Source organism: Heterodontus francisci, chromosome 9 (genome assembly GCF_036365525.1).
Source record: "Heterodontus francisci isolate sHetFra1 chromosome 9, sHetFra1.hap1, whole genome shotgun sequence".
Taxonomy (NCBI): domain Eukaryota; kingdom Metazoa; phylum Chordata; class Chondrichthyes; order Heterodontiformes; family Heterodontidae; genus Heterodontus; species Heterodontus francisci.
The window spans coordinates 105,296,358-105,307,383 of NC_090379.1; the positions used below are offsets into that span (position 1 = coordinate 105,296,358).

General features: G+C 46.3%; 1 protein-coding gene across 1 annotated transcript in view; it reads left to right on the top strand.

Moving 5' to 3' along the window:
* Window positions 1–10,751, top strand: part of tyro3 (TYRO3 protein tyrosine kinase) — a 339,850-nt gene extending 329,099 nt beyond the window's left edge. The window contains exons 17-19 of the mRNA XM_068039626.1: window positions 5,706–5,865; window positions 8,276–8,412; window positions 10,164–10,751. Of these exons, the coding sequence (XP_067895727.1) occupies window positions 5,706–5,865; window positions 8,276–8,412; window positions 10,164–10,539 (673 nt within the window). The 3' untranslated portion in view covers window positions 10,540–10,751. The remainder of the gene's footprint in view (window positions 1–5,705; window positions 5,866–8,275; window positions 8,413–10,163) is intronic.
* Window positions 10,752–11,026: the final 275 nt, after the last annotated feature.

An 11,026-nucleotide genomic window follows, 5' to 3' on the forward strand; every position in this document is an offset into this window, starting at 1 on the left:
GAAGTACAAGTAAATCGCTGCTTCACCTGAAAGGAGTGTTTGGGGCCTGGGATAGTGAGGAGAGAGGAGGTAAATGGGCAGGTATTACACCTCCTGCGATTGCAGGGGAAGGTGCCCTGGGACGGGGACGAGGTGGTGGGGGTAATGGAGGAGTGGACCAGGGTGTCGCGGAGGGAACGATCCCTTCGGAATGCTGACAGGGGAAGGGAGGGGAAGATGCGACTGGTAGTGGCATCACGCTGGAGGTGGCGAAAATGGCGGAGGATGATCCTTTGGATATGGAGGCTGGTGGGATGAAAAGTGAGGACAAGGGGAACCCTGTCACGGTTCTGGGAGGGAGGGGAAGGGGTGAGGGTAGAGGTGCGGGGAATGGGTCGGACACGGTTGAGGGCCCTGTCAACCACAGTGGGGGGAAATCCTCGGTTGAGGAAAAAGGAGGTCATATCAGAAGCACCGTCATGGAAGGTAGCATCATCAGAGCAGATGCGTCGGAGACGGAGAAACTGGGAGAATGGAATGGAGTCCTTACAGGAGGTAAGGTGTGAAGAAGTGTAGTCGAGGTAGCTGTGGGAGTCGGTGGGCTTATAAAGGATATTGGTAGACAACCTATCCCCAGAGATGGAGACAGAGAAGTCGAGGAAGGGAAGGGAAGTGTCAGAGATGGACCATGTAAAGGTGAGAGAAGGGTGGAAATTGGAAGCAAAGTTGATAAAGTTTTCTAGTTCGGGGCGGGAGCAGGAAACGGCACCGATACAGTCATCAATGTACCGGAAAAAGAGTTGTGGGAGGGGGCCTGAGTAGGACTGGAACAAAGAATGCTCGACATATCCCACAAAAAGACAGGCATAACTAGGACCCATGCGGGTACCCATAGCGACACCTTTTACTTGAAGGAAGTGCGTGGAGTTGAAGGAGAAGTTGTTCAATGTGAGAACAAGTTCAGCCAGGTGGAGGAGGGTGGTGGTGGATGCGGACTGGTTGGGCCTCTGTTCCAGGAAGAAGCGGAGAGCCCTCAAACCATCCTGGTGGGGGATGGAGGTGTAGAGCGATTGGACATCCATAGTGAAGAGGAGGCGGTTGGGACCAGGAAACTCCAACAAAATCCACAAACGGGACTGTCCCGGCAGACCCATTATGTCAGCCTGCTCCTGCCCCACTGAACTTATTTCTTCCTATCTAGACTCTATCTTTTCTCCGCTGGTCCAGTCTCTTCCCACCTACATCCGTGACTCTTCTGACGCCCGACGTCATTTTGACAATTTCCAGTTTCCTGGTCCCAACCGCCTCCTCTTCACTATGGATGTCCAATCGCTCTACACCTCCATCCCCCACCAGGATGGTTTGAGGGCTCTCCGCTTCTTCCTGGAACAGAGGCCCAACCAGTCCGCATCCACCACCACCCTCCTCCACCTGGCTGAACTTGTTCTCACATTGAACAACTTCTCCTTCAACTCCACGCACTTCCTTCAAGTAAAAGGTGTCGCTATGGGTACCCGCATGGGTCCTAGTTATGCCTGTCTTTTTGTGGGATATGTCGAGCATTCTTTGTTCCAGTCCTACTCAGGCCCCCTCCCACAACTCTTTTTCCGGTACATTGATGACTGTATCGGTGCCGTTTCCTGCTCCCGCCCCGAACTAGAAAACTTTATCAACTTTGCTTCCAATTTCCACCCTTCTCTCACCTTTACATGGTCCATCTCTGACACTTCCCTTCCCTTCCTCGACTTCTCTGTCTCCATCTCTGGGGATAGGTTGTCTACCAATATCCATTATAAGCCCACCGACTCCCACAGCTACCTCGACTACACTTCTTCACACCTTACCTCCTGTAAGGACTCCATTCCATTCTCCCAGTTTCTCCGTCTCCGACGCATCTGCTCTGATGATGCTACCTTCCATGACGGTGCTTCTGATATGACCTCCTTTTTCCTCAACCGAGGATTTCCCCCCACTGTGGTTGACAGGGCCCTCAACCGTGTCCGACCCATTCCCCGCACCTCTACCCTCACCCCTTCCCCTCCCTCCCAGAACCGTGACAGGGTTCCCCTTGTCCTCACTTTTCATCCCACCAGCCTCCATATCCAAAGGATCATCCTCCGCCATTTTCGCCACCTCCAGCGTGATGCCACTACCAGTCGCATCTTCCCCTCCCTTCCCCTGTCAGCATTCCGAAGGGATCGTTCCCTCCGCGACACCCTGGTCCACTCCTCCATTACCCCCACCACCTCGTCCCCGTCCCAGGGCACCTTCCCCTGCAATCGCAGGAGGTGTAATACCTGCCCATTTACCTCCTCTCTCCTCACTATCCCAGGCCCCAAACACTCCTTTCAGGTGAAGCAGCGATTTACTTGTACTTCTTTCAATGTAGTATACTGTATTCGCTGCTCACAGTGTGGTCTCCTCTACATTGGGGAGACCAAGCGCAGACTGGGTGACCGCTTTGCGGAACATCTCCGCTCAGTCCGCAAGCAGGACCCTGAGCTTCCGGTTGCTTGCCATTTCAACACTCCCCCCTGCTCTCATGCTCACATCTCTGTCCTGGGATTGCTGCAGTGTTCCAGTGAACATCAACGCAAGCTCGAGGAACAGCATCTCATCTACCGATTAGGCACACTACAGCCTGCCGGACTGAACATTGAGTTCAATAATTTCAGAGCATGACAGCCCCCCATTTTACTTACATTTTTAGTTATTTTTTTCTTCCTTTTTTTTTACATTCTTTTTTACATTTTTTACTATCTTTTTTTTGCATTTATTTCATTTCATCTTAGTTTGTTCAGTTTGCTTACCCACTGTTTTTTTCAGGTTTTCTTTCAGGTTTGCACTTGCTGCTGTTCAATATTCAGTGTATTCTTACCTAATCTGTACTAATGCTTTGTCTTTCAACATACCATTAACATATTGTTTGCCTTTGCTCCGTGACCTTTTGGTCAGCTATGTGGCCTGGTCCAATCTGCACCTTCTCCTTTGTTATCTCTTTCCCCACCCCCACCTCACTTGCTTATAATCTGTGACTTTTCTAATATTTGTCAGTTCCGAAGAAGGGTCACTGACCCGAAACGTTAACTCTGCTTCTCTTTCCATCGATGCTGCCAGACCTGCTGAGTGACTCCAGCATTTCTTGTTTTTGTTTCAGATTTCCAGCATCCGCAGTATTTTGCTTTTAGTTAATGTTTCAGGTCACTTCTGATGAAAAGGCACAGATCTGAATGCTGCCTGACCTACTAAGTATTTCCAGCATTTTATGTTTTTAATTAAGGCCAATATTTATCTCTGAACCAACACCTAAAACAAATTAGCTGGTCGTTACATTATTGACTGCTTGTGGAAATTTGCAGTGCACAAATTGTCTGCCATATTTCCTACATTACAACAGTGACTATGCTTCAAAAGAATTTCATCGGCTGTAAAGCACTTTGGGATATCCTGAGGTTGTGAAAGGTTGTAAATAAATGCAAGTCATTCTTTCAAGTATTTCTGAAATAAGTCAAGAAGGTTGGTCAGTCAGGATCTTCCATTTCTGACCCCATTTTGGCTGCTGCTTCCTAGGTTATTATTGTACAGGTAATCCTCAGGGTTACTCCTGATATAATGACTGATGATAAGTCTAATGGCTGTTGGCTGTCAGCTTTATTTCCCTTTCTGAACCTGGGCTACCAGGTGAGAAAAAGGGTGAAAATCAAGAGGAGGCAAGAATGAAATATGAAAATAGACTGATATAAAAATAATTTAAAAGATTAATGGAATATTGACCTTTACCTCAAGAGGACAGGAATACAAAGGGGTGGAAGTTATGCTATAGTTTTATAAATCTCTGGTTAGACCCCATCTGGAGTACTGTGTTCAGCTCTGGGCACTGCACTTCAGGAAGGATACATTGACTATGGGGATGGGGGCAGCGGAGGGTGTTGGGGTGGGGTGAGGGTGCAATTAAATGCAATGCAGATTCTGCAGAATGATACTGGGGCTAAAAGGGTTAAATTATGAGGCCAACATAGACTAGGCTCATACTCCCTTGAAAAGACAATTAAGGGGTGATCTAATTGAGCTGTTTAAGATGATCAAAGGAATTGATAGGGTAGCTAGGGAGAAACTATTTTCTTTCGTGGGGGAGTCCAGAACAAGAGATGTAACCATAAAATTAGAGATAGACCATTCAGGGGCAATATCTGGAAGCACTTCTTCACACACAGGGTAGTGGAAATCTGGAACTCTCTGCCCAAAAGGCTGTTGAGGCTGGGGGTTAATTGAAAATTTCTAAACTGAGCTTGATTTTGTTTTTGTTGGTAAGGTATTAAGGGTTGTGTAATCTTACAGCACAGAAGGGGGACAATTGTGCCTGTGCTGATTCTTTGAGAAGCTGTCCAATTTAGTCCCAAACCCCAGCTTTGTCCCCATAACCCTGCAAATTAGACCTCTTCATGTACATGTCCAGTTGCTTTTTGAAAAGTCTTATGGAATCTGATTCCACTACCCTTTCGGTACGGCATTCTAGATCTTAACAACCCTCGGTGTGAAGAATTTCTCCTCATTTCCCTTCCAGTTCTTTTTGGCAAGCATTTTAAACCTATGGCTTCTGTTTACGGACCCACTTGCCAGATGCAACAGTTTGACCCGACTTCCGCTATCAATATCCCTTACAATTTTGAATACTTTTATTACGTCTCCCCTTAACCTTCACCACTCTAAGCAGAACAATCTTAGTTTCTCCAATCTCTTCACATAACTCAAGTCCCTCAGCCCTGGAATCATCTTGGTAAACCTCCAATTGCATATCCAAATTCATCTTCATCTCATCTCTTCATCTTTGGCCTCCTTGTCTCGAGAGACAATGGGTAAGCGCCTGGAGGTGGTCAGTGGTTTGTGGAGCAGCGCCTGGAGTGGCTATAAAGACCAATTCTAGAGTGACGGACTCTTCCACAGGCGCTGCAGATAAATTTGTTTGCCGGGGCTGTTACACAGTTGGCTCTCCCCTTGCGCTTCTGTCTTTTTTCCTGCCAACTGCTGAGTCTCTTCGACTCGCCACACTTTAGCCCCGCCTTTATGGCTGCCCGCCAGCTCTGGCGATCACTGGCAACTGACTCCCACGACTTGTGATCAATGTCGCAGGACTTCATGTCGCATTTGCAGACGTCTTTAACCATCCATTTAACTCATGTGCTTCTGTTTTCCAAATAATTCTGTTATGAGGTACTTTATCAAATGCCTTTTGAAAGTCCACGTATTCATCAACTGCACTACCTTCATCGACCCTCTCTGTTACTTCATCAAATAACTTAATTGAGTTACTCAGGCGAGATTTGTCTTTAACAAATTCTGTCCCTTATTAACCCATGCTTCTCCAAGTGAGAATTAATTTTGTCCTTGACAATGATCTCTATTAATTTTTCTACCACTGATGTTACAAAACCAAGGTGGGCAGATGGAGATAAGGTACAGATCAGCCATGATCTAATTGAATGGCGGAACAGGCTCAAGGGGCTGAATGGCCTACCCCTGTTTCAATGTGTGTTGTGGGAGTAAAAACAGAAAGTGCTGGAATTACACAGCAGGTCAGGCAGCATCTGTGGGGAGAGAAACAGAGTTAACGGTTCGGGTCTGTGACTTTTCATCAGAACGCAGTTGTGGGAGTGTTGAGCTTAAAATCAACCCGATTGTCATTGTGAATTCATTCATGTTGCATCAAATCGTCTTGTTTTCTTCAGGCTGGACCAAGATATGCGTGTGTGCGTGGCAGACTTTGGCTTATCTCGGAAGCTATACAGCGGTGACTACTATAGACAAGGCAGCACAAGCAAGCTGCCCGTCAAATGGATTGCATTGGAGAGTTTGGCAGATAATGTGTACACAGTTCACAGTGACGTGGTATGTACAAAGTCCATGCATGTATGTTATGTACATAGTTATCTCCTACTGCATTCCTTATGTACAGTGTAAGGTCTGAAGCATTGATGTGACCTTTAGCCGTTAGCCAGGCTTGCCCCTTTTAAAGACATTGCTTATGGGAGTGGCCTAAATAGCATGTCTTGAGGTCAATAAGAGGCTAATTATTGCTGCTGTTGGAAGTTTCGATAGATCAGCGACAGCTTTGCTCTAACCGTGGGGTGGGGCAAGGGGTAGGTGGGGCATCATTCAAATCTTAGTAAAGGTCATCTCAAGGGAACAATAAGTACACTCCTGAGACAGGTCACAGGGAACTGACAAGGTCAACCATGCATCATCGAACTGGCAGTCACTGCCCAACAGGTGCTAACCGTGACACAGAGCATCTTGTGAACATCTCACATTTTATTGAAACATTTGAACCAGATTGATTGACCAATAGAAAAAAAAACTTGCAATTAGACAGCACCTTTCATAACCTCAGGGCAGCCTAAAGCACTTTATAGTCACTGTTGTAATGCAGGAAGTGCGGCAGTTAATTTGCGTACAGCAAGCTCCCACAAACAGCAATGTGATGATCACCAGATAATCTGTTTCAGTGATGTTGGTTGAAGGATAAATATTGGCCAGGACACCAGGGTGAACTCTCCTGCTCTTCTTTGAATCTTTGGATCTTTTACATCCCACCCCATGGGCTGAAGGGACCTCAGTTTAACATCTCATCCACAAGAGGGCAACTCCAACCATTCAGCACTCCCTCAGTACTGTACTGGAGTGTCAGCCTAGATTGTGTGCTCAAGCCTCTGTGGTGGATCTTGAACCTACGACCTTTTGTTACGACTGAGCCACTGCTGACAGTACACGGAGTGTTTACTCTGGGGTCCCTGATGCCTAACAATGGAACACGTGGAGGAGATGGCTTGGTGATTGTCTTTCCCCAAAAAACTGGCATCAGTAAAAATGCCCAAGAAACCAAAACCCCAATTGGTTCATTCAAGTTCTTTAGTGAAGGAATCCTGCCGTGCTTACTTGGTCTGACCTACATGTCACTTGTCTCACATACGGTTGACTATTCACTCTCTCTCACTCTCTGAATGGCCTAGCAAGCCTCTCAGTTGTATCAGAACATGGGAAATAGGAGCTGGCTTAGGCCATTTGACCCTTCAAGCCTGCTCCACCATTCAACAAGGTAATGGTGGATCTTCTTTCTCAACTCCACCATCCTGCACTATCCCCATATCCCTTAATACCCAAAAATCTATTAGCTTCTGATTTGAATATACTGAAGGACTGAGCATTCACAGCTCTGTGGGTAGGGAATTGCAAAGATTCACAACCCTTTGGGTGAAGAAATTTCTCCTCATCTCAACACCTAAATGTCTATAGTTGCAGAAGAAGGTCTTCAATAATCTTCCTAGGCCATTAGGGATGGGTAATGACTGCAGGCCCTGCTGGCAGAATGAGAATGAATTTAAATAAAAATATCACCTGTCAGCGATCTCTGCACTAGAGACCAAAGATAGGAGCACACTGTTCTAGTATCCCTGAGGACTGGCGGTAAAGGACACCTTGTATGTCATTGACCAGGTGAGGAGAGACATTACAGGGAGAGGACTCTGTGCCTCCAGAGGCTGAACCAGAGAACCTGGTGAAGCTCCAGTTAGCCGATGACTCCAACTGCCCCCACCTGGGGGAAACCGGTACTGGGGGTCAGTTAAAATGAGACCTGTCACATGCCATCTGACCAGCTGCCTTCCTGCTGTCTTCCCATCTTAACCTGTTCTTTCAAATGCTTCTCCAGGCCTCACAAGGAGGCCTTTGGCCACCCTTTTCCTTGGCTGCTGCCCTCAAGATCTCAGCCAGCTCCTTCCGTTCTCCTGATGGTGAACAGCACCCACACTCCCCCACCCCCCTCACCTCCCCACAACCCCACTTTCCTCATTGACTAATGGGACCATCCCCATGGCCAGCCTTGTGCCGCTAAATTTGCCTGATATCTTCCCAGGCTGTCAATCTGGCCTGCTGCCAGGTGGGCCTTTGTTAATATTTATTCAATGAGGCCCTGCTGTTAAGATCAGCAGGGCCTCCGTGTACCAGATTTTGCCGCATGCACCTGCTACTGAGCTTCCCTGCACCCTCCCAGTCCTGTTAATATTGAGGCTGAAGTTGACGTACTAAAAGTGCTGAGAGAGGAGTGAGTCATGTGAGGTACCAAGGGCAGTTAGAGTGGAGACAGGATATGTGTGTGTTTTATGGGGGCTACTATTTGCCCCAAAGCTGCTACTAACCTGCAGCCATTGCTGGGCTCCCAACAGGCATCGGGAGCATACCGTAGTATATTTGAATGAATACATCTTTTCTATCTGTAACTGCTTTTACACTCTAATTCTAGTGGTCATTTGGGGTCACCATGTGGGAAATAGCAGCAAGAGGTCAGACCCCATACCCGGGGGTTGAGAATGCGGAGATCTATGACTACCTGATACGTGGGCACAGACTGAAGCAGCCTCCAGACTGCAATGATGAACTGTAAGTAATAATCATGGGGGCTGGGTGAAAGCATAGAAATTAACCTTCAGAATAAAATCTTCCTCAGTTCTTAACTCATACCAAGTCCCATTTATCTATCACTCCTGTGCTCGCTGACCTACATTGGCTTTTCGTCCGGCAACACCTTGATTTTAAAATTCTCATTCCTATTTTCCAATCCCTCCATGGCCTCATCCTTCCCTATCTCTGTAATCTCCTCCTCTGGCCCTACAATCCTCCATGATATCTGCACTCATCTAATTCTGGCCTCTTGAGCATCCTCTATTTTAATTGCTTCACCATTGGTGGTTATGCCTTCAGTTGCCTAGGCCCCAGGCTCTGGAATTCCCTCACTAAACCTCTCCCCCTCGCTACCTCTCTTCCCTTTAAGATGCCCCTTAAGACCTACCTCTGACCAAGCTTTTGGTCAACAGTCCTAATATCTCTTTATATGGCTCACTTCCAAATTCTATTTGATAATCGTTCCTGTGAAGTGCTTTGGAACGTTTTACTACATTAAAAGCGCAATATAAATGCAAATTGTTATTGAGTTATGGGTTAGTTGTGCTGCTTACGATTATATGAGGACCAGAGTTGGATTTGGTCAGGGTTGAATTTATTTCAGCAAGGCATCGGGCGCTGGCAGGGGCAAACACTTTATTTTGTTAAATGGGAGTGTTTATTTTGACAGAGGATACTGTAATAGATGGAGTTGGTGTTGCCTGGGCTAATCCATTGCATGAAGCCAATATATCTTGTGAAACCAGCTCAGGTATCAGCTCCACTGGTTGTGCTGTTGCTATTGCCCTCTTTCGCCACTGGCTATGCTGCTGCTACACCCTGGGTTCAAAGGTTGCAGGTGGCTGTCAAAAATGGATGGGGCCAACCACTGAAGGGTCAAAGCTACATTATCAACAGGGTATGAGTGCAAGTAGCCCTGCTTAATGAATAACACTTTAACTGCGGAGTAAAGCTTCTGCCATTCTGCCCCAGTCCCAGCCTCACATGGGAACTCGCTAATGTACTAGCCTGACATTTTTCCATGTTCCGTAGCAGCGAGCTTCATGAGTTCCCTGAATGAGGTTGTCAGATTTATGCCATGGATTCAAGTACCCTGGCAACTAAAGTCAGGCTGCCCACACTGAGAAACACATCGAAGTAATACACTGACAGGGAGAGGAAACTTTCATCCCATCAGATGGGGTTGGATTGAAATCCAGGTCATAAACATAAACTTTGCTGAAGTGCTATTGCCCAAAGATACATTTGAATTTAGTTGCATAGAATAGAGAGGATTAAGGGATGATCTAATTGCAGTGTTTAAGATGATTAAAGGATTTGATAGGTTAGAGGGAAACTCTTTCTAATGGTGAGGAAACCCAGAACAGAGGGGCATAACCTTAAAATTTGAGCTAGGTCATTCATGGCTGATGTCAGGAAGCACGTCTTGACACAAAGGATAGTGGAAATCTGGAACTCTTTTCTTCAAAGGTTTTTAAGGCTGGGGGTCGATTAAAAATTTCAAACTGAGATTGCTAGTTTTTTTGTTGGGTAAAGGTATTAAAAATATATGGAACCAAGGTGAGTAGATGGAATTAAGATACAGATCAACAATAATCTAAAATGGCAAAGCAGGCCTGAGGGGCTGAATAGTCTACTCCTGTTCCTTCCTAGAGACATGTAATGGAGTCATCTTCCTACAATGAGTGACTTTGTTAATAAAAGATTTTAATGTTTTTGTGTTGCAACAGGTACAAGCTCATGTACAAGTGTTGGCACACTGACCCCAAGCTCAGGCCCACCTTTGAATCTTTGAGGGCATCGCTGGAAAGCCTCTCATTGGGCCTCTTTCCCGTCACAGAGACACAGCAACCTCTCTACATGAACCTACAGGAAGGGGAAGGAGCTTCTGCATCTGATCAAGGCCGCAGCATGGCCTGCTGGGAAGTGGACGGACAGAGTCTGGACAATATGGGGGCCTCGGCTATTTCAGACACTGCCGACTATCGTTATGTGATGGCTCCTCTGGGTTTGATGGAAGACCGAAGAGAGGAGACCCCAGCAAATAATTTAGTGGACCCCTTGCATGACGGACAACTGGAAGATGAAGTCATTATAAATCTTTAGCAGTGAGAAACTTTGGCCTAATTACTGGGCAGTGCAATAATGAAATTGAGGGTGATCCTCTCAGCTGTGCCTTGGTACCACACACGGGTTGAACACTTGTAGGCTCACCGCCTTCAGCAGGATCCAGATCCAAAAAAGACCTTTGAGATTTCCATTGCCAATGAAAACTGGAAAAAACAATTTAGTTATATCTATTGAATATCAAATTTCATTTACTGGACAGGATTCATTGCACACTTTTTTGATTTGAATTTAAACTTACCTTCTTTTTAAAAAAACTGTTTTCTTTGGGCTGACTTGATTAAAGGTGCAATAATTTTAGGTGTTGGCTTGATTGTCCACCTGCTCTTTCTCAACTGGTCGAGGCTTTTGCCAGATCATAGGAAGAAGTACAGCTCTGAAGGAAAGGCTTGCAGGGCGGACCAGACACTATTGTCAGTGGACACACTTGGTGTATTCGTGCGAACAGTTCCTGAAATCGGTCGAC